Source organism: Canis lupus, chromosome 14 (genome assembly GCF_003254725.2).
Source record: "Canis lupus dingo isolate Sandy chromosome 14, ASM325472v2, whole genome shotgun sequence".
NCBI classification, from domain to species: Eukaryota; Metazoa; Chordata; class Mammalia; order Carnivora; family Canidae; genus Canis; species Canis lupus.
The window spans coordinates 60,330,616-60,355,440 of record NC_064256.1 but is presented as its reverse complement, the minus strand read 5'-3'; the positions used below and the strand labels follow the sequence as shown (position 1 = coordinate 60,355,440).

At 45.2% G+C, this 24,825-nt stretch overlaps 3 protein-coding genes across 17 annotated transcripts in view; all 3 read left to right on the top strand.

Moving 5' to 3' along the window:
- CADPS2 (calcium dependent secretion activator 2) overlaps positions 1-24,825 on the top strand; it is a 454,345-nt gene that overhangs the window by 125,725 nt on the left and 303,795 nt on the right. The window lies entirely within an intron of this gene.
- Positions 13,461-14,767, top strand: RNF148 (ring finger protein 148). The gene has a single exon (XM_025477141.2). It carries the CDS (start codon positions 13,692-13,694, stop codon positions 14,592-14,594), a length of 903 nt encoding a protein of 300 aa, XP_025332926.1. The 5' UTR covers positions 13,461-13,691; the 3' UTR covers positions 14,595-14,767.
- On the top strand, positions 17,137-19,162 carry RNF133 (ring finger protein 133). The gene has a single exon (XM_025477140.3). It carries the CDS (start codon positions 17,330-17,332, stop codon positions 18,512-18,514), a length of 1,185 nt encoding a protein of 394 aa, XP_025332925.1. The 5' UTR covers positions 17,137-17,329; the 3' UTR covers positions 18,515-19,162.

Sequence of the window (24,825 nt, the reverse complement as noted above, 5' to 3'; positions counted from 1 at the left end):
GACCACTGAAGGCTCTGTGTTTGTCTTTGAATATGACCACGCTGGTGGGCTCCGGGGTGGAAGGTGGTGTCCCTCTGCCCCTCATCCCTGGGGAGGGGAGCTCCTGGCCGTTGCCATTCAGGAAGCCTTCCCAGAAAAGCAAGCAGTCTCCCCTCCTGTGCTGCAGGCTTTCGTCAGATCCCCACCTCCTGCCAGTGTCCAGCCATCGGCTCACTCAGTGCCAAGGCCACAATTCTCCTGTATTTTATCTCTAGCCAGTGGCTGGGATTCAAAACTCCATTCTTTTATTTTTTTTTTTATTTTTTTGGAGAGGGAATGTGCATGGGAGTGAGGGAGGGCAGCAGGAGGGGGAGAACCCTAGGCAGGCTCCCTGCCCGGTGCAGATCCTGATCCCCGGCTCCATCGCACCACCCTGAGACCATGACCTGAGGGCAAAAGAAGAATGGGACACTTACCAGACCAAGCCACCCAGGCTCTCCTCGGAGCTCCAGATCTCAGCGGCACCCAGCCGGGTGTGGGTCTCTCCTTCTCCCCAGAGGGGAGCCTCGCAGCTGTGTGCCCGGTGCCCGTGGGGTTGCCTGATGTGCCAGGGGAAGCAAAGTGACCAGCTGCGACCAGGTTACCTGCCCTGTGCACCTGTCTCTGGCCCCTGCTGCTGCCGGGCAGGCCTGTCGTCCTTGGAGAGCAGGGAGCGTTCTCTCCCAGTGCTCCCAGGGGATCCCAGCGAGGCACTGGGCGAGCTGTCCGCACCGCGCTCCCTCTCTCCCTGACCTCTCTCCACAGAAGGGCTCCCTCCCCTCACAGCACCCTGGCTTTTCTCTCCCCCCAGGTCAAGTCTCTGAACCTCCCATCTGCCACCTTCTCTCCCTCCAGGTGTGCGCATTGTTTTCCTAATCCTCAGATTGGTCTCCTAGTAGATGAAAGTGATGGGAGGCTGGCCTCGCCCTGTTCAGGGTTGGGGCACGTTTAGGGTCCCCTAACTACTCCATCATCTTCTCATCTCTTTCAATAAATGTTTGCATCCCAAAGGTTTTGAGCCATTGTTTTCATTTTCAAAGCATTGTTTCCATGTACTTTTTTATCTTACTTCCTGGTTGCCCCCTTCATTGTGTAGTAGTAAGTTATTGAACTCTTACTTTCTGTGATCTTTCTGGATTTTTTCCTGCGAATGACTTCCAGTTTCATAGCCATTGTGGTCAGAAAAGATGCCTGGTATGACCTGCATATTTTTTAATTTGTTGAGGCTTGTTTTGTGACTTAATATGTGATCTGTTCTGGAGAGTGTTCCGTGCACTTGAAAGAAATGTGTATTCTGTTGTTTTAGGATGGAATGTTCTGAATATATCTGTTAGATCCATCTGGTCCAGAGTCATTCAAAGTCAATTTTTCCTTGTTGATTTTCTGTCTTCATGATCTGTCCATTGTGTGTTAAAGTCCCCTACTATTACTATATTATTATTGATTAGTTCTTTTATGTTTCTCCTTAACTGTTTACATTATTTTGGGGCTCTCCTTTTGGATGCGTAAGTGTTTATAATGGTTAATCTTCTCATTGGATTGTCCTTTTTTTATGTAGAGCCCTCCTTTGTCTCTTGTTACAGTCTTAAAGTCTATTTTGTCTGGTATAAGTATTGCTACTCCACCTTTCTTTTGACATCTATTAGCGTGATAAATATTTCTCTATCCCATCACTTTTTTTTAAAGACTTTGAGAGTGAGCACAAGTACGGGGAGGGGCAGGGAGGAAGGAGAAGCAGACTTCCTGCTGCCCAGGGAGCCAGGTGCAGGGCTCCATCCCAGGGCCCTGGGATCATAACCTGAGCCAAACGCAGGTGGTTAACAAACTCGGCTACCCAGGCGCCCCTCGATCTCTTCACTGTCAATCTGCAGGTATCTTTAAGTCTGAAATGAGTCTTGTAGGCAGTGTAGGGATGAGTCTTGGTTTTTATTTATTCCATCGCCCTATGTCGTCTTGATTGGAGCAGTTAGCCCATTTATATTCAAGGTAATTATTGTGTATTTATTGCCATTTTATTACTTGTTTGGTGGTTGTTGAAGATTTTCCCTCTTTACTGGTATATTTGGATTTCTTTCTTTTTATTCTTTGCATATTAGTGATTTTTTATTTATGGTTGTCATTAGGTTTATGTAACAATTATGTAACATTTGCATATAGCAGTCTGTATTAAATTTATGATTAAATTTGAATCTCTTCTTTATGTTTTAGGGGTGTGGTGACATATATTTTATGAGATCCTTAACTGATTTTTTTTTTATGGAAATACTCATTTTTTACTGCTTCTGTGTTTCCTACCTTTATACTATCACTTGGTTTCCCTTTCCATTTAGAGTCCCTTTTAATATTTCTGGTAGAGCTGGTTTAGTGGTCATGAACTCTTTTAGCTTTTTTTGTCTAGAAAACTCTCTCGTGTTCTGAAGGATAACCTTGCTGAATAGGGTACTCTTGGCTTCAGGTTTTTTCCCATTTAGCACTTTGAATATATCATTCCACTCCTGTCTGGCTTAGAATCTTTCTACTGAAAAATCTGATAGCCTTCTCATGGGGTTTCCTTTTTATATATCAAGTCATCTTTTGTATTGCTGCTTTTAGTGTTTTTTTGGTATCAGCATATTTTGTGATATCTGATTACAGTATATCTTTGGATCTGCTTTTGTTAATTTTGTCAGGGGTTCCCTGTGCCTCCTGGATCTGGATATGTTTCCTTCCCCAGGTTAGGGAACTTTGTAGCTATTATTTCTTCAAAGGGATTCTCTGTCCCCTTTTCTTTGTCCTTTTCTCTGGGAACTCTTATACTGTGAACGTTAGTTGATGGAATCAGAGTTCCTTAAATCTATTCTCATTTTGCATATTCCGTTTCTCTTTTGTTCAGCCACATTTCTTTCCATTACTCTGTCTTGTAGGTCATTAATCTGTTCCTCTGTTTCTTCCGGCCTGACGTCCATTCCTTCAAGTATGTTTCCCCTTTCATCTATTGAGCCCTTTATCTCTGCTACTCCTCAGCTCTGCTAAGGTCTGTCTCACCCTTCTGAAGTTCAGTAGGATCGTTGCTTTAAATTCTCCATCAGGCCTGTTACTTACGCCTGTTTCACTTAGTCTCCCGCTGAGGCTTGTCCTGTTCTTCCATTCGGGACGTTTCTCGGTCTTGTTTTGTCTGGGTCTCTGGGCCTGTTTCCCCGTATTAGGAAAGTCAGTTACTGCTTTCGTTCTTGAGAGGAGCGGCCTGGTGAAGGGTCCTGTGGCGCCTGCACGTCCCGGCGCCCTCTCCCAGGCCTGGCGCGTCCCTGGTCTTCGGCGTGAGCCGCGCGCCTCTCCTGTCGCGTGCTGGCCGCTTTTGCCCCAGGCCAGCCTTCTGTCCAGGCTCTTTGTGCGTCGTGGGCGGTGTGTGGTCCCCGGCGTGAATGTGGCGAGTGTTGGGTGTGTGCTCTGGTCCGCTGGAGAGGAGGCCCGCCCGTCTCCTGTGCCGCCGGAACAGAGGACTCTGAAAACTCCGGGTCGGGAGTCGCGGTGCGGGCGGGGGCTCGGGCCGGTCTTCTGAGACAGGGGACTTGCTGGGGCCAAGACTGAGGCACGTGTGACGGCGAGGGTGGCTCCCCCGGCGTGGGGGGCAGAGCGTGGAGTAAGCGGCTCGGTAGTGAGCCTGGGTACAGGCTGGGTCTGGCGGGCGGCCCCGCGCTTCGGGAGGGTTCTGTCCCTCACAGCCGCCTCTCTGGGACGCGCCGCAGATGGGCAGCCCGTCCCCACGGTGCTCCGCGGGCTCCCTGGCTTGCCGCTTCCACGCTGCTCACCCCAGCCTCAGCGGCCCCAGGCTCCCCCGGGCGCCCCAGAGCCGCGCCTGCTGCCCCCCGCGCTGCCGACGGCAGGGCTCGGGCACTTGGGGTCCTGCTGTCCCCGCAGCACTTGGCGCCGAGGTTCGCTGGCCCCGTGGGTGGCCCGCTGGCTGCTCTGCCCGCCGGTGCCCGGTCTCGCCTCTCCCCGCCCACACCTGCTCGGCCGCACCTGCACGTGGCTCCCGCTGTCCTCCGGCGCGACGTGGCCCGCGGCCGTCAGTCTGTCTGGGCGCGCAGTCCCCGGCCAGGCAGGCACCTGCCAGCGGCTCCCCTCCCCGATGCACGCGGGATGCACCCAGCGAGCTTAGCCACCCGGGTGACCTTAGTGCGTCTCAGTAAAACAGCGTAACAGCCACAACGCGGCTCCGTCTTGCATAGAACCAGTTCTTTATGTGGATTCTACAAGCACTTTGCTTCCTCACGTGATAACATCTTTTCCTTAAAAAGTGGGGTTTTGAGTCATTGGTGACCCGAATCTTGTTCTTGGAGTTTGATGCGGGTTAGTAATGTGACAAGTAATTGGTGAAACAAGACTCCTTTTCAGCGTAGCAAACAATATTGTGGCGGGAGAGTGGAACAAAAGGTTTAATACTTTGTCTTGTTTGTTTTTATGGGAGGTCTCTGGATATAAAGGGAAAAAAGGACCTTTTGTTTGAAGTTGGTCATACATGCTAGGATAATAATCAGATATTTTCTTGCCCCCTTTGTGAATCCCAAAATACTTTCTCTAATGGAAAATCATAATAGCTATTCAGTTGGTGACAGTAAGAGGCATTTATGTAATAGATTTCTAGTCTTTAGGAGTGAATGTTATATGTAGGAAAGTGATACCAGATGTTCTGTGTCAGTTTAGAGACTTTCTTAGAATTCTAGGATTTTAATCAGGTTTCTGGGGATTGCAGAATTTGATTGCATTTTGGCTCGGGATAGTAGAAGGCCTTCTGGGTTGCTGAAAAAGTTGATTTCATTTAGAGCTTTGTGTTTTCAGCATTCCTGCTGATCTGAGTTAGGGCTTTGGGGTGCTAAAATGTACAAAATTGATCTGATATAGTTTTCTTATAATGACCATTTGATGTATGACTTGAGATACAGATATGTTGATATACAGATGAGTAAAGGATTTTTAATTCAGTAGACTCTACTTCTACGTTAGAAATAGTTGTTAGTTTATGGCTGTATATTATTCCATTTTAAGATACAGAGATGTGGATGGAATTAATTCTCTTGGAGAGAAAATGTAAGACAGATGGCCCCTGATCTTGTGATATTAAATAAACCTTTTCTGGACAACTGCTGTCAAATCATTCTTAGCCGAGGGAAGACTTGTCAAATCATCGCCTGTTTGTATTTTTTTTTAATGGTGGCTTTACGGAGCAGAGGTTGCCAAAGCTGCTGGCATGTCTTCATATTTTGAAGAATAAATGCTTGGAAAGTTAAACATTTGACAGGGACCTGACCCTGAGCACTAGTCCCTGTGCTAGTATAGCAGCAAGGGGAGAAGAAACAGGCTTTATGAAAATAAGTTAACACTACTCCTCACAAGACATTTTAAATCAAGCAAAACTATGATCAGACACAAGCATGTGGCTGCATGTGATGTATGGCAAGATTGACTGTAAAGAGGTGCAAAAACAGAGTGTTACAGGAGCAGGTGCTTTTGTCTGGGGAGACTGCAAAGGGGAGACTGAGATGGGTTTTGAAAGTACAGAAAAATCAGGTGGAAAATGGAGAGAAATTGGCTGTGTAGAACTGGGAAGGTGAAGAAAGGCCCATCTCGCGAGCCCCTGCTGTGCCAGCAGTGTGCTTGGTGATTTGCCCATACGTGTGACAGCGGCCATCTGATCCTCCGCCGTGGTGCCGGGAGGCTGACGCCGCTTCCCCATCTCACACAGGAAACCTGAGGCTCAGTGTGGCTCACGTCACTCAGCTAGGCCGGGGGTCACGGCAGGTCCGTCCCACAGCTAGAGGCTTCCGCTCAGTTGCAGTTGCGTTGGCTGTGATGACTCCGCTCTCCTGCTCTTCATTGCTGCCGCCCGGGAGGGATTCAGGTACCTCATAAATGAGGAAGGGTTTTGTGACCTGTGAATTGGAAAAATAGAACTGATCTAAGTGGGAAAATCTCCTTAATCACTTCTACCCTGCTGTTTCTGGCCGCTAAGAGCTTACTCAGTTAACTGCTCAGCGGGACTGGTCTCGGGAAGGCAACACACAGAAACCTTCGACGACTGACTTGGGCTTAGGAAGGCCTGGAATCGACCTCAAGGTCCAGAACCACTCTAAAGCAGCGAAGCCCCAAAAGCAACCTTCATAACTCGTTTGGGCCCCATCATTGGCTCTCGTTAACTCCAGGAGCAGACTAGTCTACTAAGAGAACAGGACAAGTTTTGGTGCTTACTCAAAAGATTCTGCTTTGGTATTTTTTCCCCTTTTATTAAGTGTGTTACTTATTCTCCAGTCTTTCAAACAAAACTCTAGTCTAAATGAAGGGTCAATATTAAGATGTCTTTTGTCCTTGGATCAAAGAAAGATGAGCATACCATCAAATACTGTCTTTAATCTTGTGTTTCCCTGAAGACCTTCAGCTCCTTCCTCTGTCCTTCCTAATGCAAAGGGTACGGTGTGAAGGTTCTCCCGAAGTACTTCTCAGGCTGGTTAGTAATGGGTTCTTGCTCTGTCGACTACCTTTCCATGTTAGTTATGTGAACCTTGACTTGAATTCTGAATGCAGAACAGAACAAACCCAGAAATGGGTTTGGTTTATACCCATTACAATGTAAAGAGATTTGGTCATATTTTTTTTTAAAGATTTTATTTATCTATTCATGAGAGATACACAGAGAGAGATCGAGAGAGAGAGAGAGAGAGAGAGAGAGAGAGAGAGAGAGGCAGAGACACAGGCAGAGGGAGAAGCAGGCTCCATGCAGGGAGCCCGATATGGGACTCAATCCCGGGTCTCCAGGATCATGCCCTGGGCCGAAGGCAGGGGCTAAACCACTGGGCCACCCAGGCTGCCCTTTTTTTTTTATTTTTTTATTTTTTTTGAGATTTGGTCATATTCTAAATGCTTGTTTGTCTTTGTATTAAACTATGGCTATAGGAAATCCAGTTTGGAGGATTAAGTCTACAGAGCAATTAAAAACTGAACTCATTATACATATTCTAACTATGTTGTACTCTAAGATTATCACCCTTATAAAGATAAAACTAAAGAGATACAGTATTGCATGAGGAACAGTGTAGGTTAGAATATGGAGGATCATGACACTATCAATTTATTCAGCTTTCACTGAGAATTTATGATGTGCTAGATACAGTGGTAGAGGATGAATACTGAAAAAATGAGAGATTGAGACTTACCCCGCAAGGAAATTAATAGATAAGATAATTTTGTGGAGAGAACTGTATCAGCTGCTACATAATAAACCACCCCACAAAACCCTGTATATTGGGGACATTTTTTTCATAAACTACAAAATAAGAGTCAGTATCTGTTACTGCTCGGAAGTCTAGGGTTGACTAGGCGAGTCTTCAGGTCTTGGCTAGACTCTGTCTTTATGATCACAGAGACATCCCCACTCATCTTGTGCTCTCGCGTGTGTTGGCCTATCTGTAGGTTGATCGAGGGTAGGCTCAGCTAGGTTACTTACCTAGGGTCTCCTCCAAGTTGCTTCTTGTGTCTGCTAGGCTGGTCTTCTTTACTTGAGCGTGGTGGAGTTCCAAGAGAGGAGGAACCAGGGAAGAGCATAAGGTCTCCTAGGCTCTGAACTGGCACATCAGTACTTCTGCTCTAATCTGTTCTCCTACATAAGTCGCTGGTCCCTCCAGATTCAAGGGGTGTAGAAAAAATCCCACGTCCTGATGGAGGGAGCTGCTAAGTCACATGGCAAGGGGTTTCACTTGAGGGAAGAAAGTCATTGGTGTCATTTGCAATCGGTGTCCCTGTCATAGGGGCGATTTTGTAGAAGAGATGAAGCCTGTGTAAGGTCTCCTATAGTGACTGGTGCAGTAAGAGTTCGGGAAACTGTCAGCTGTTTGAACTAAGGAAGCATAAAATTCAGGATTGCTAATGGTAGAAAATGAGGCTAGATCAAAGGAAAGAGGACTAGGCTGGAGAGGCTTATATTCCATTCTTAATGCTTGGGTATTATTCTTCGGATAGAGCAGGCCACCTAAGCAAACAGGAATGCCATTGTAAACTTCATTACTTTTTGTCTAAAGGTTGCTCTGGCAACAGAATGATTCCAAGGTGAGCAAAACAATGATGAGAGATAAGATAAGATGTATTGCAAAACCGTACACAGGGAGAATGATTTTGAAGGCCAAACAAAAGCAGTGCAGAGTATTCATTCAAGTGTGGTTAAACGGGCCATGTTATTCATTCAAGCAAGCTCTTTTGAGCCAGCGCTCTAAAGGGTTTGAGAAATGCGAGTATTCCCCGTCCTCAGTGTCGTGCTGGCTCCTTGGAGCTATGGAGCTCTTACACAAGCTAAACTTTCTCCCTGCCTCTGACTCTTAGTGTTAGGCCTGCAGGTAAACAGAGGGGAATAGTAATACTGGCTCACATTAGTGAAGAAACCGTGGTTAGTGATGTGGTGATTTAAAATGTGTTTGCTTTGGCTGTTTGTTTTCTCTAATATACCTAATTACTAGAGCCTTTAATGATATTGAAAGTCATTAAATTGGTTAATACAAAGGATAATGAAGAGCCTGAGTAAATTTTGTGGTTTTCATGCATCTGGGCCTGAGCTAGTACATAGTATGTGACTTTCATGGTAATTCAGAAGCTCATGTTATTTTAAAACTCTACTGTATTTCACTTTAGCATATTCAGAACTTTTTTCTGGGTTCAGAAATATTAAGAGGAGAAAGTCCATTGTTATGTCAAAGAATGTTTTATTGCATATATCTGAGAATATGTGCAAGTAGTCATAAACTTACGGGAGAAATTGAGAAAATCCATTGTTTATGAGAACTTTCGAGCTTACAGTCAAACATAAAATTTTAAGCTAAGATTTCGTTTTACAAGATAACTGCTTTCAGAAAATACCAGCATTATTTGCTTTTTGGTGGTTCTCCGTGAACTACTTTGAGTCCGTATTCTATTCCTGCCGGTTCCCAATATGATGCATTTAATTACTCGCAGAAAACCTACGTAGTTTTCAAACTTATGAAATGCAAATCCAGTGTGTTTTGTGGGTTCCTGGATACTACGACTTGTGAAATTTATTGAAGTTTCTCCAGTATTCCCAGTATCTTAGAGCTAGTGCCTTGGCAATGCTGTATGCATATATTGGACTGTTTCTCGCTCATCAGAGGAGAGATTCCTGGAAGTTTGAGGATTCCTAACAGAGGGTGACCAACAGCAGAGGGGCAGAGATCACCTGCTTTACACACCCCCAACTTCATGAAAATTATAACCTTTCTTGAAATGTTAGTTGGAACCTGGAAGTTAAGATGTATACGCGCACATTCCTAATCTGTGTATGACCCCTTTCTCCTGCCTGGGTGATGCCCTCCGTCGCATCGGAGCCGCGTTGTGGTCCTTGTAACGCAGGCTGTGGCTCCCATCAGTACAGAGCGTATGGTGTGTACTACACGGTTGTTGTGGCTAATGGTTATTTAAGTAAAACTCGGGAATTTAGAGCCTTGCAGCTGCTCTGTTTACCTGCGCACGTTCCGGGCTACCCCTTCCTCTCGGTGGCAGAGCACCAGCTCCCTTTACAGCCCCTCTCGCCCCGTGCTCTGCGGGGGGACGGGCTCTCCTCAGCAGATCATAGCTAAGGTTAACCTAACCCTTATCATCAGGATTCTACTCTGATTCCTGGGGGTTCCGTTAGGCATGGCTTTGTGAAGCTCTGCTAGCCAGAGTGACATCGAGGCAAGTTAGGTAGGTTTCTGTTAAACCTTGTTCCTCTGTAGACACACAGTGGCAGAAAGTCTCTGTGCATCTGGATGTGGTCCGTCATGCTGCCTGCTGCCAGGTGGAGTGACCGCCCCCGGGGAGGATCGTGATGTGAGCCTGAGTAAGGGGAAGACCAGCGTACGGAGGCAGAAGGGCAAGATGGAAGGAGTGGGGGCTTTTGAACCACCGGATCAACCAACCACAGGAGTCCGTTTCAGTTCCCCTCAGTCCTCCTGCAGAGGGCAGAGTGAAAACTTTAATTCTTGGCTCTTAAAAAGAAGTCTGCGTATTGAATACATGGTCTGAAAGGAGCAGGTTAGAATAGCTCCAGTCACCCAGCCCATGTACCCTCCCCCTTGCTTTCTCTTCAGCTCTCCTGGACCCAGGAGAAAAGACTCGGGATCTGGTCCTGATGAATGGATGCAGTTTGTAATCAGGCTACACGGACTAATAGGTTCTTGTGCAGGTCTCCACTGTTTCTATTCCAAGGAAGATGGGAAATGGAGATGGGGTGAGGGCATCGTTCTTGATAGATTTTTTTTTTTTTTGTCAATTATAAAAACTTAGTCCATGATACGAGCTTAGATATGATTGTTTATCATGGAGAAATTACTTTTGGGGTAGTTTCTTCCTCCCAGGCCTGTTCCATTAGTTTCTTAGCCTTACTGTTGACATTTTGGGACCAGCTAATTAATTCATAGGCTGTCATGCACATGATATGGGATGTTTAAAGGTATCCCTGGCCTCTACTCAGTAGATACCAGTAGCACACTCCCATTGTGACAATCAAAAATGTCTCCAGAAATAGCCCAAGTATCCCTTTGGAAAGGAAGGGTGTTCCCTGTTTGGAAACCACTGTGTTGGAAGCAAAGGATCATTTATTGCGGTTGAATTTGTCTTTAGAGTCACTGCCTTAACTACTTCACCTTATGGTGAGAAAAACACAATGAGGTAGTGAACTTTTCAAATCTGTCTTTTCAGACAAAGAACCTTGAGCTTTGAGATGTGTTTTAAGGCAAAATATAGTTACCGTGTAAACTCTATGCCCTTAAAAATTAGCAAACTAAAAGAATTATTTTTACCAGCTTTACTGAGGCATAATTGAAAATTGTGTAAATTCAAGGTATACAACGTGATGTTTTGATACATGTATTTGTCTTGAAATCATAGCAGCGAAGCCAGATCACCATCCCCTCACATGGTTATCATCTGTGTGTGTGTGAGAGAGGGAGAGACTTGAGATCTACTTTCTTGGTAAATCTTGAGTATACTTTATTAATTTACTATAGTCACCATGCTGTGTACATCTCCACAACTTTGTGATTTTTTTAATAAACTCATTTGAAGAAGGTAATTCCAGTGTTTTAAAATCTGTTTCAGTTGTGTTTTTCAAGTGCGACGAACACACGGTGTCACGTTACTTTCGGGTGTACACGTAACGTTTGGACAAGCTCATCCTGGATGCTTTGCTCACGCGTGTAGTTAGCATCTGTCACCGCCTGAGGCTCTTACGATACCATTGCCTGTACTCCTTATGCTGCACCACTTACTCCCATGACTTGCAGAATTAGTTCTTAAAATCCTACCTCCAAATGTTAATAATCACAGATTGAATAAACAGCCTCTGATGTGATGATGTAAACAGTCTTCTTAGTAAGGCTTCGCTTCATCACTGTGAATGGAATAGGCCAGGAATTCACTCGGTCTGCAACTGGGGAAAGTCTGCATTTTCGATGTCTTTACAACCATTCAGCTGTGAACTGAATGACACTTGAAGAAAATGGTATGAGTGATGAAAATTTGTTTCCAAATTTATTTTTAAAAATGAATATTAAATAATATGGGCAAGGGGGTACAATTAAATGCTTTTGTCAAAATGAGAAATATTCTCTCTACATGCCTCTGATTCCTTTTTTTCTTGCCTTTTTTTTTCTTTGTTTTTGTTTTTTTTGTATCCTCGGGGTGTTTTAGCATGCCCGGGACATAGAGTATATCCCATATAAAGCATATAATGAATGTTTGAGTGTTGCCAAGTTATTGAAGCCTTGAAACAGACTTCAGGTGAATATTTAAAATAGAAGCAAATCAACAATCATCACATGGTGTCACTCATACGGAGAATATAAGAAATAGTGAAAGGGATTATAGGGGAAAGGAGGGGAACTGAGTGGGAAAAATCAGAGAGGGAGACAAACCATGAAAGACTCCTAACTCTGGGAAACACACAAAGGGTTGTGGAAGGGGAGGTGGGCGGGGGCATGGGGTGACTGGGTGACGGGCACTGAGGGGGGCCACTTGGGATGAGCACTGGGTGTTATACTATATGTTGGCAAATGGAATTTAGATAAAAAATTTTTATTAAATAGAAGCAAATCAGCATTAACGGATCTTTAAAACAGTAAAGATGGCATGGTTTGCAACAATAATGTAGTAACTGGTGACGGTTGTGGTCATCCTTTCCTGTACCTGCTACAACCTTTCCAGTTACCACGACTGTTAATTCAACCTTTGAAGTAACTTGCGGACTTGTCTGCGTCTCTGCTCTTTCAGGGGTTCCAAGCCGCTGTCCACTTAGGCTCATCTCACCGCTCTGCTCTCCTCCTCCTCCGACCCACTTCCCATGTAGGGCACCAAAGTGTACTCGTTAACAAGTCAACATCGTAAAATGCTTATTATAAGTTGCCTCCCCAGCTTGGAACCCTCCAGCGTTTCTCTCGTCCCTGGGACCTAACCCTTAATCCTTGGTCCTGAACACTGACTGCTGTTTGCTTTCTCCCTCATCACCTTTCCTACTCTCTTGTTTTGTCAAACACACATTGCTTCACATCTTCTCACTTGCTACGTTCTTTCCTGCGTCAGCATCTGGAAGCTGCCATTTCCTCTGCCTGAAATATTATTCTTTTCTTGGGCAATTCTGATTTATCTTTCAAGTCTTAGACTAAGCACCACACTTCCTTAGAGAATCAGTGCTTCGGCCCCCTAATCAAAGGCTGGCTCCTTTTGTATTCATTCCTCTGATACCCTTTTACTTTCAGAGCCATGCTATTGCAACCTATAGCTATACATTTGTGTGTGTGTGTTTAAAATCTGGCCTCAGTAGATTGTAAGCTTCACATAGTAGGTGTGTGTTTTCTTCTCCAGTATATGAACCATGCTGAGTGTCTGCCTAGCACATAGTAGGTTCTTAGTAACTTCTATAGTGAAAAGTTGAATTTGCCTTGCACATTGCCAACGTACCTGTTTTATTTTTATTTTTATTTTTTTTTATTTCTTATTTTTTTATTTTTTTTTTTACGTACCTGTTTTAGAACACGTTTATGGTCCTCGTGTTGAATCTGGGATAAGCATTTAATGTTGGAAGAGAGTGGGAGTGATTCGTTCCCACTGCCCATGGATTAGCATATGGGGTAGCATAGAACCATGCATGAGGACTGGTGACTGGCCACCCACACGTACTGATACGTAAATGATTTCTACTTCACTTAACAGATAGAAAAACAACGAATATAAAGTAGCGTTAGGCAGCTTTTCCCTTTTCACCGAGGTGGGAAAGAACTGCTTTATTGCTTTAGAGTTGATTCTGGTATAACCACGAGTCTCTGCTTAGTAGCTTTCTGGCCAATAGGATTTCAGTATGCAGTGCCCTAATATAAACAACTGGATTGGCTTAAGTACCTCTGATGTCACAATTTCCCCATTAGGGAGTCATAATTTTCTTGAAATCACATTGTAGTAATAACAACTCTTGCTATTCTGTCTCATTATAAGAAAGACAGTCAACCCAAAATAAAAATGCTGGAAGGAGCAACATACCTTTGACCGAGGCAGGCCTTTCTCCATAAATGTGCTTTAATTATCTCCTGCCAACAACCGGAGTTAGCGTCTTTGTTTTACAGTTGATGTTTTGTTTTTTGTTTGTCAGTTAATAGGCAAATGGAGGAATGAGCCTACTTCGAATTACTCCTAGTTCTGTTTCACCTCAACTGCTGAGGCTTAGCATCTTTCTACTACTTAGCCTTCCTGACTCAAAAGGAAAATCCATTTGGACAGCCCACCTGAATATAACCTTTCAGGTGGGAAATCGGATTATATCGGAATTAGGAGAGAGTGGAGTGTTCGGGAATCATTCTCCTTTGGAAAGGGTGTCTGGTGCGGTGGTACTTCCTGAAGGATGGAATCAGAATGCTTGTAATCCCATGACCAACTTCAGCAGGCCGGAGCAGGCACACTCGTGGTTGGCCCTCATTGAACGCGGAGGCTGTACTTTCACACACAAAATCAACGTGGCAGCAGAGAAAGGAGCAAATGGGGTGATCATCTATAACTACCCAGGTACGGGCAACAAAGTGTTTCCCATGTCTCACCAGGGAACGGAAAATATAGTCGCAGTGATGATAGGCAACTTGAAAGGCATGGAACTTCTGCACTTGATTCAGAAAGGAGTCTATGTGACCATCATCATTGAAGTGGGGCGAATGCACATGCCGTGGCTGAGCCATTATGTCATGTCCCTGTTCACCTTCCTGGCTGCCACCGTGGCCTACCTTTTCTTGTACTGTGCCTGGAGACCCCGGGTGCCCAATTCTTCCACCAGGAGGCGAAGACAGATGAAAGCAGATGTGAAGAAAGCTATTGGTCAGCTTCAACTGCGAGTGCTCAAGGAAGGCGATAAGGAACTAGATCCAAATGAGGACAGTTGTGTTGTTTGCTTTGACATATACAAACCCCAAGACGTAGTACGTATTTTAACGTGCAGACATGTGTTCCATAAGGCATGCATTGACCCCTGGCTCTTAGCCCATAGGACATGCCCCATGTGCAAGTGTGACATTCTGAAAACTTAAACCCGGAGAATCTTCTGAAGATGTAACCGAGTCTTTCCAAAGATTGAAATTAAATGAATTCTCTTTTAGCCCTTTATGCCGAGAAAAAGCTCAACTTCATCTTCTTTACCTAAGTACTAAAGAGGATGAAATTTGTGTGTTTTTAAAATAAAACTCCGTATCTTGCCCAGCTATTTGAACTTGTTGTTTTTCTATTAGACAGTTACTTTTTGGCCCTTATCCAGATAAGAACCTTAGTATATGTTAAAGGTAAATTACTATTCAAATTAAAATGATTATGACCTTGTGGCCAAAGAGTCATGATATTTCAGTTTTTTTAACATCAATTTTATTTCCCTATTTTTGATATCTAATACTGTTGTTAAGCTTCATTATAGAATTAGATCTTGATTTAATTTTCCATGGTTAATTAATATGGAGTCTGGTTTCCAAAAATACTGAGTAGGTAATATGTTTTAAGTAATAACTTTAGATGATAGCACTTCTGGTTATGTAACAAAACTATTTTAAATAAGTATAGGTCTCATTGAGGAGAGCATCATCAAAAAAATCACTTTTGTTAGCCACAGCCCTTTAAATCCTAGCATACTGAATGGCTCTGGTAGCAAATTTCCCATCTAGAAGTGACTCTAGTAAATGTTTTTGTTTTTTTAAAGTGGTGATAAGTGTATGTCTGTGCATTTTGGTAAAGATCTAGAGCAGAGCTGACATTTTGTTTAGTCGCCTTTACAAACTGTGTCTTTTGCCGTATTTTGCCTCTGTTTAAGTAGATGGACACCCATGTATAACGGTAAGGCTAAGAGATGTGAGTTTTCATTTTGACTGACGTATTTGTGGGTGAAATGCTAAGCCATTGATAGCCAGCCTAGGTGGCACTTTGTAAGTCTATACACTGTGTACTACACGCTTCATGGGTTTTATGGAAATAAAATCAGATTAAAGGCCTTTGGGAAAGAAAATTGACCATGATGAGCTGAAGTTTACATGGTAAATTTTCTTTTTGTGCCACTTTGGTTGAGCCTGTAGGATCCTTTTCTCCTCCTTGCCTGCCTCAGATTGTTTTGATTCACATTTCATGAGAAGAACTAGCTCCCTTAGTCCTGGTGAGACCCAACCAAAACGGTCTCTGAGCATCCTGTGTGTAAAGGTCAGACCTTTGTGATCAAGGTCAAAATTCTTGGTTTCCTAGCGAGTGGATAAGAAGCACCTTGAGAATACCCTCGAGAAAGTGTGTGGCGGCCCCCAGGCCTGGCCGCGTTGGTTAGTTCACAGGTTGCTTTGGTCTGGAGTCATTTTGTGCCGTTGATGGACGTGTAGCAAGAACAGAAACAGAAACAATGCTGGGTCTTCTTGGCTTACGGAATTCAGTTTTCTTTGGCTTCTTAGAACTATTGCAGAGCCAGTGCCGTGTGGACTGCTTACATGAACATCTCCTTTCACGCTGGGAAAGGCAGCGCTGATGGTATGGGGCGGGGGGAACCCACCAGGGACTTTGTTGGTTTTGGCAAAGGTTTTGTTCAAAGCATCTATGACCTTTTAATACAACTATTGGTGGTTAACTCTAAATGGGGACCTTGAAGTTTTCCTTTTTAAAATCAATAGCTGCCTTTTTGTTCGAAATGCATTATGTTAAACTAAGACTGCTACGTAGTTTTTTCCTTGTACTCTTCCTTTCTTCCCTCAAAATTTTAGATCAGTAGCAAATGCCAAGGTCTGCAGAGAAGAGAGATTAGTAACGTCCTTTACCACTGTCATCCCTACGGATAGTCCCTGTGAGAGTGAGGAAGTGAAGCTCAAGTCATCTTATAGGATTTAGAAGTGAGAATCCTCCTTTTAAAAATCAGAATCAAAACCAAGCCGAACCAACAAACCTGAGCAAGCATTTATTAAATGAACATAGTGCAGCGGTTTACATGAGAAATAAATATGCCCTGGGACCGAATGTGAGGTAAGGGGTATTACAGATTTCACTGCTTTGACCACGTAATTATTCATAGTGCTGATTTCTTTTTTTTAAAGCTTTTTTTTTTTTAATTTTTTTATTTATTTATGATAGTCACACAGAGAGAGAGGCAGAGACACAGGCAGAAGGAGAGGCAGAGACACAGGCAGAAGCAGGCTCCATGCACCGGGAGCCTGACGTGGGATTCGATCCCGGGTCTCCAGGATCGCGCCCTGGGCCAAAGGCAGGCGCTAAACCGCTGCGCCACCCAGGGATCCCTCATAGTGCTGATTTCTATTTAAAACTTGCCATTCTGTTAAATGTTCCTTTGATTTATGGTCAGAAAAATGATAGTCCTATGACCTTCTTGCATAGGCTTTTCAGGTTTCGTATGCACATGTGTAATATGAATTTTATACTTAATTTTTAGTTTGATACGATACGTATTAATGTGTAGCTCAGGGACTGAATTGACCTTACAGCATAGGCCTCTCCCATGACAGTATTTGAAGCATGCAGACCAAGAAGTTTCCGGCAAGTTCAAAGCTCTCCTCTAATTGGCTGTGTTGTCTTTTAGGTCATAATCACATGACCCCCCTGTAAATAGGATCTGGAGCTACATTAGTGAGACTGGAAATTTCCCCCCCCAACCTTAAGTGTTTCTCCTTCTCTCTCTAATAAAACATCTGGGCCTCGTAGGACACCTTTGAGAACTTCTTACAAGAAACATGCTGGAGGACTGCGGAGCCTGCTTTCACCAGGAAGGTTTCTCTCCTGTGGCTCTTCTCACCTGATGGCCAGCAGATGTGGAGGGCACGTGCGCGCGGGTCGGCCTGCGGGCCGCGTGCAGGGCGCGAGGAGTCGGCCCCGGGTCGGCCCCCGGCCCGCCGGCGCCGCGGCCTCCTGGCTCATGGAAGTCGGCGTCCTCTGGCTTCTCGGCCAGAACTGCTGCGCGGCCGGGGCCGTGTGGACCGCCTACGTGAACATCTCCTTTCGCGTCGGCTCGCGCCTGCTGTCGGAGCTGGGGGAGGCCGGGGTGTTCGGACGGAGCTCGGCCTTGAAGAGGGTGGCGGGGGTCCTGGCGCCGCCGGAGGGGAGGGCGCAGAGCGCGTGCCAGGCCAACACGAGCTTCGGCGACCCGCCGGCGGGCCCGTGGCTCGCGCTCATCGCGCGGGGCGGCTGCACCTTCACGCAGAAGATCAGGGTCGCCGTGGGGAAGGGGGCCAGCGGGGTGATCATCTACAACTTCCCGGGAACGGGCAGCCAGGTGTTCCCCATGTCTCACCAGGCGTTTGAGGGCGTCGTGGTGCTGATGATCGGGAACCTGAAGGGCGTGGAGATGCTGCACCTGATCCAGAAGGGAGTTCGCGTCACAGTCCTCGTTGACGTGGGGAGAAGGCACATCATCTGGATGAATCACTATTTCGTGTCTTTTGCGATCGTCACAACGGCTACCCTAGCGTACTTCATCTTCTACCACATCTGGAGACTCTGGGTAGCCCGGATTCAGAGCCGGAGGCGGCAGCGGCTAACCACCCACCTCAAGCAGGCCTTCGGGCAGCTGCAGCTCCGGGTCCTCAAGGAGGGGGACGCCGAGCTGGGCGCCAGCGGGGACAGCTGCGTGGTTTGCTTCGAGCTCTACAAGCCTGACGACACGGTTCGTATTCTCACGTGTAAGCACCTTTTCCACAAGGACTGCATCGACCCCTGGATCCTGGCCCACGGGACGTGTCCTATGTGCAAATGTGACATCCTCAAGGCTCTGGGCGTTCAGGTGGACGTGGAAGACGGAGCGGAGTCGTTGCAGGTTCTCATGTCGAGCGAGCTGTCTGCCGCCCTGTCCCCTGGCGCGGAGGGGACCGCCGCCGACCTCCCTGCCCCGGGCGGGTCGGACAAAGGGGCCCCTCCCCAGAACGACAGCCAGCCTCGTTCGGGAGCAGAGGGTGCGGGTCCTTCACCGCGACAGCATGACCCTTGAGGAGGTGGATTAAACCTGTTTGTCAACTCAGGTCCTAATACTGACAGGCAGTCTGTCTGTTCCAAGTGTGCTTTTTGTGTCCCTTTCTGTTACTGTGGCAACTGTCTCCATCCCTCCTCAAGCAGATAAAGGGCCTAGCAGGATTTTTTTGTTTCCCTTTTTGCCTTAGCTGAGTGTGACCTCTTGTCAGTGTCACTCCGGGGGGCGTCTAGGTCCCCTTGCACGTCCAGGTGCACGTAACAACCGAGGACGGCTTCCCCTGCGTGTTTGTACAGATGTTGGGCCCTGTCTTGGTAAGAAAACTGTTAACGTGTTTGCGTGTTCCTTGTACAGAAACCATCAATTGAGTTTGGAAAACAGAAGTTCTTTTACGTGCCAGGACAAGTACAATATACCCCTTTGGAAGTCCTTGGGCTGCATTCTTTGTTCTTAGCATGAAAATGTTGCTGTACGGAATTTTATGACTGTTACCCTCGACAAGCAGCTCTCTTTAAGCTCTTAGTACGTTTTATGTGATCTGTATGTGCAGTGATAGCAATTTTAAAGGTAAAATATTAGCTCTTTCGAGTGAACAGCAAAGAATCCAGTGCCCAGTATAGCTTATAATTACTCCATGTTCCTAATCTGTATAAAGATTTAAATGATAAATCCTCTTAGGTTTAGTTACGGTGTATTTCTTCCCCATGGGTTCCTCCGTACTACCCAGTTGCTTTTGCCACTAAATAGTCAAAACGTTAGATTAGGGCAGCCCTGGTGGCTCAGCAGTTTAGTGCCACCTGCAGCCCGGGGTGTGATCCTGGAGACCGTCGGGCTCCCTGCATGGAGCCTGCTTCTCCCTCTGCCTGCGTCTCGCCTCTCTCTCTCTCTTTCTCTCTCTGTGTCTCTATGAATAAATAAATAAAATCTTTAAAAAAAATTATTTTGGAGATGGGTGTCACCATGTAGCTGTTGTTATGACGCCTTGGGATGGTGTTCGTCACTGCATTCCCAGGATCTAGCACAGTGCAAGGCCCTGAAATATTTTTGGAGTGAATGAACTGGTAACTCATGATTTTTTTTCATTATCTGAATATGTGTTAATAAATAACAGTATGCAGTATTCTAGAATCATTACCATTTTGTGTCATCTAGAGGACTGACCTGGGTGCATGTTCCATGACAGACCCAACCCTTGAGGATTTTGTGGTTTGCTCTTTACATGAACGCTGTTCTCCGTCAGTCTTTTCTATGCAGCCTCATTGGGTTTCTCCTTTCTTTTCTTGGTTCATTGTTGTCAACCTAAAACTTGACTAACCATGTGTATGAAATGAACATTTCCTCACTTTTATAATTCAGTGTCTTGTGAATATGGACGTTGAACCAGCATGTGCTTGTTTTGATTGGAGAATTTTCAGTGGATGCCCTTTGAAGGGTCCGTGAGCTGGGGAACTGTCTTTGCTGAGCGCCTTGCAGGTAGCAGCCAGTGGGCTGAGCGCTTTCTGTTGCTTTTCCTTATGTCAGAACAAAACAGCCTTAGTTTTCGCCCTTTGAGTGTTGTAAACAGATCAATAAACCACTTTGAATTTAATAACTGGGATCTGAAATAAGACTATGTCCAATGTAAGGTGGTATTTCTTATAGTAGTTTTCTACCTTCTTTGTGGGCTATGTCATTTTCTCTTAATGCATAGTGATGTAAATAAATTTTGTCATAATGGCATGGGAACATCATATGAACTATTTTGCCCCTAACACCAGTGTCATGATGGATTTCCCTTGCATTTCTCCTTTGTGTGTATTTTTGCATTCTCTAGTGGTTTGATTCCCCACACCTCAAATTAGGGGTGTTTCTTAGATGTTTCTTAGATAAATGCAAATTTGTTTCTTTATTACTGGGATAAAATAGGTTCAATATTTGCGAAAGTGGGGATCCCTGGGTGGTGCAGCGGTTCGGTGCCTGCCTTTGGCCCAGGGTGCGATCCTGGAGACCTGGGATCGAATCCCACATCGGGCTCCCGGTACATGGAGCCTGCTTCTCCCTCTGCCTATGTCTCTGCCTCTCTCTCTCTCTCTGTGTGACTATCATAAATAAATAAAAAAAATAAAAAAAAATATTTGGGAAAGTGAAATGGATTCTAAAGAGCCCAAGCACTGATTAGATGATGCAATAGGTGATTTTACCTGTGTTCCCTTGTATTACAGGACAGGCCGATTGTGTCCCTGTCCCTTGCTAGAGGATTGCTGTGATGCAGTCGTACTGCAGAGAGACGTTGCTCAGCCGTCATATTTACCGTAGTGTGGGTACTTCAGAGGGTCTAGGTGGGATCTGGTGTTTCTGATGGTATTGAGGTTTAGTGCACAGTGTTTTCTCCTACAAACCTACAGCTTTTCGAAGTAGCACACAAGTGGGGGAAAGGAGCAGAATTCAGAGAAGCACTGATGTGAAAGGAGTAAGCCTTCACATACTGCTCCTGTGACAAGGAGCCTTGGCGACTCCATGTTCTTGCTCCACCATTGACTGTGGGCACCCGTTTCTGCATTAGAACTTACCTGGCTTTGTATTTAGTGCATTTTAAAAAATGTTTAGTGTGGGTGATGAAGAGGTAGGAGGACTGAGTTGTTAGAATTACCAACACAAATATCTTAATATATGCTTGTTTTTCTAGTCTGCAAGAATTCTTTGGGGAGAGGAGGGGGTAATGAACCTGAAATGAGTGGCTCCCTGTGCACACAGGTGTCAGAACTCTTTGTCAGTCCCTCCACAAAAACCTCCCCTTTTCGTAGACGTACCACCTATAAGCATAACAGCCGTCTTCACGACTGTGCGGCTAGCTTAGACCTCCAAGGTACAGAACTCCTTGATGACTTCAGCTGCTGACACGGACTTTCCTCACTGCTGAAGACCAGAACAGTCAGGATTTCAAACCTTCTCTACGTCCGTGATATCGTGATATTCATCTCCCAATTCAGCAGCACGCCATTGTTGCCACACATCAGCTTTTGTCATTTTTGAAAACTTCCCAACTAAGGAGCATATTTTTTCAGAATTCCCCCTCTGAATTCACTTGGCCTTTTTTTTGGGGGGGGGGGGTCATCTACTTCTCAGTTTATTTTTTAATAATAAATTTATTTTTTATTGGTGTTCAGTTTGCCAACATACAGAATAACACCCAGTGCTCATCCCGTCAAGTGCCCCCCTCAGTGCCCGTCACCCAGTCACCCCCACCCCCACCCACCTCCCCTTCCACCACCCCTAGTTCGTTTCTCAGAGTTAGGAGTCTTTATGTTCTGTCTCCCTTTCTGATATTTCCCACACATTTCTTGGCCTTTCATTTCCATGATTTGCTTTTGGTGTCACTTCACGCAGGGGTTCCTGCACCATTCTTTCCCAGCCCATCTGTTTTCCAGCTGCAGCCTGGAACCCAGTATGAGCCATTTGTTGCACAGGCCCCTGAGTTCTTGCCCTGTAGACTTCTCTGCAGGATTGTTTGCTGGTCCTCAGTCCTCTCTACTGATTTTCTTCAGATGTTTACTTCCATTTAAAAATTCTTTATTCTCTTAACTCCCTTTATTTCTCATAGAGCAGGACTTCTCGACCTTGGCTGCATGCCAGAATCACTTGGAAAGCTTTTGAAATTCTCTACCCAGGCTGCATCTAAGGCCTGTGCTGTGCTCTGGAACCCAGGCATCAAAAATTTTTTTAGTTGCCCAGTTGATTTCAGCAGACAAGGTTGAGAACCACTTAACCCTAGGGCTGTCCCAAAGAGCCTTTACATTCATCAAATTCTCAATTTTACCTTCTGCTTCCTTCACATTGACTTGTTTTCACTTTTTCAAAATAGTGAGGTAGAAATATAAATAACAAGTTGTACAGGGTGATGCTTCATGAAGAGGAATTGACAAAGGCGTCTGGGAATATGAAGGACTAGATTTCAACTAGAGAAACGAGGAGCTACCACTTGGGAAGAGGGGCATTCTGATGGAGAGAAGGATGTGAACAACAGTGGTGGTGGGTTTTTCCCTCAAGAAAGATGTTGATTGTTGGTAATTCAGGCAATAAAATAATAATCCTCCAAAACTTAAGAACTCTGATAGATCATGGATTCCTAATCTATTTTTTTCAGTTTTTATTTACATTTCACTTAACATACAGTGTAATATTAGTTTCAGGTATAGAATGTAGTGATTTGTTGCTCACAACACCCAGTGGTCACAACAAGTGCTCTCCTTAGTCCCCATCACTCATTCAAACCCTCCCCCCACCCAACTCCCCTATGGTGACCCTCAGTCCTCTATAGTTCAGAGTCTGTGTAACAATCGTGTTTTATAAAGAAGTTAGTGACCTATAGAATTTTGGTTTTCCAGAGGCTGTTGTAATAATCCAGGAGTGATGAGAAAATAATAGTGATAAAAAGCAATAGTAGATGGAATGGATGAGATGAATATAACGTGGGCCACCTTTAAGACGGTGTTCTTTGATTTCATTTGCTGGTTTGTATTTTCTAACTCACTTCTTTTTTTTTTTTTAAGATTTTATTCATCTATTCATGAGAGACACAGGCAGAGACACAGGCAGAGGGAGAAGCAGGTTCCATGCAGGGAGCCTGATGTGGGACTCGATCCCAGGTCTCCAGGATCACGCCCTGGACCGAAGGCGACGCTCAACCGCTGAGCCACTCAGGCTGCCCTGTAACTCACTTCGTAATGACCAGGGTGGCACTGATTTCAAAACTGGTCCATACCCCTGACCATCTTCTTCGGTTTATTTCCCATTTAGGAACATGGTAGATACTGAGTGGAAGAGTTAGGGTCACAAGGAATTGAGGAAGACTCAAGGATGACTCCTAGCCCTGCTGCAGAGCTCTTGGAGTCAGGAAATCTGGGAGTGTGCTGTGGGGGGCAGATAGCTGTTTTAACAAGTCCTCCAGGTGACTGTGGGGAACACTTAGGTTTAGGGACCTCTACTGTGTCTCAGAAAGTCAGTGTTCAAACAAGAAGGTATCACACAGCTGTAATTGGAATGAAATCATATAAATGTAGATAACTGTGCATCTTAAAGCACTACACAAATAATAGTTGCGGTTGGTACATTGAGAGACACATTTAGGCATATTTCACGTGTTCAACTTCTCTGATTTATGCCTGACTTGTGAATATAAATGCTTACTCCCTTCCTCTCCCAGTTCTAGTTTCTCTACCACCCCATCACACTGCCACTCATCATTTGTGAGAAAACATATATTTTAGACAATGTATGAGTTCCAAAGTTAGAAAAAGACAAAAAAGCAGAAAAAAGCAGGTTAGAAAAAAAACAGGTTAGAAAAAAAACAAAAAGAAAGAGCTTTGGGCAGTCCACACCGAGTAAGGATGGTGTCTAATACACTGATTTAGTAAAGGTCTGAGGAAAACGTATGCAAATAGAGGGCCATCAGAAATTCAGAAAGGAATTGTAAAAATGCCTAGGTTTGGGTTCATAAAACTAGCTTCACAAATACTGGAGGGAGACTTAGTGTCCATAAAAATGTAGCTGGAAGTCCATGTAAGCAGGCCACCCGAAAGTGTGTGGCATCTTCCGTGTCAATAGCACAGCTACTGCGTCTGTAGCTACAGTTACTCCTTTTCACGTTCATGATGAGATCTTACTCCCGTGGCAAATTGATAATTTTATTCATACAACAAATATTGATCGCCCTGGAAATACAGGGACAAACCATATGATTCCCATTGCCCTAATGGAGCTTGCTTCCTAGTGGGATTAAGTTACAGCAAAAATATAGTATGGTAAATGGTAATAAGTGCTGTGCAGAAAAACAAAACTGAAAATAGGGCAGGAACCGTCAGAGGCAGAGTTGGAGGTTTAAGTGGAGGAGGTTTCACTGAGAACATGAGCAGTTGAACCGAAGACCTGGGAAGAATGCAGGCTCTGCACTCCCACACATACGTGGGAAATGTGGCAGGTGCTGAGAGCCGCGGGGCAGGTTAGGGCGCCTGACACCTGAGGAATGTTTACCCTTGAACACCGTGTTCACAGCCACTTAAAATGTGAAGAATGGCCTTGGGAAGAACTTTGATTTCCTTGGCTACTACAGAGGAGAGAAGTCAGAGAGAATGCGGGCTGTAGGGAACGTGTTGCCACCAGGAAAGGGGTGAGGCAGGGGGAGAAGGGAAGACAGAGACCCTGAATCCTCAAGCAGAAGCCCCGCTGAGCTTGATCCCAACACAAGGCTTGGTTCCATGACCTTGAGATCATGACCTGAGCTGAAATCAAGAGTAGGACGCTTAACCAGCTGAGCCACCCAGGTGCCCAGAGGAGTCTACGTTCTGAAAAGGCTC

What these genes read in the sequence shown, in the direction of transcription:
- RNF148 (XM_025477141.2), top strand. Translation starts at nt 13,692, where the DNA reads ATGAGCCTACTTCGAATTACTCCTAGTTCTGTTTCACCTCAACTGCTG.
- RNF133 (XM_025477140.3), top strand. Translation starts at nt 17,330, where the DNA reads ATGGCCAGCAGATGTGGAGGGCACGTGCGCGCGGGTCGGCCTGCGGGC.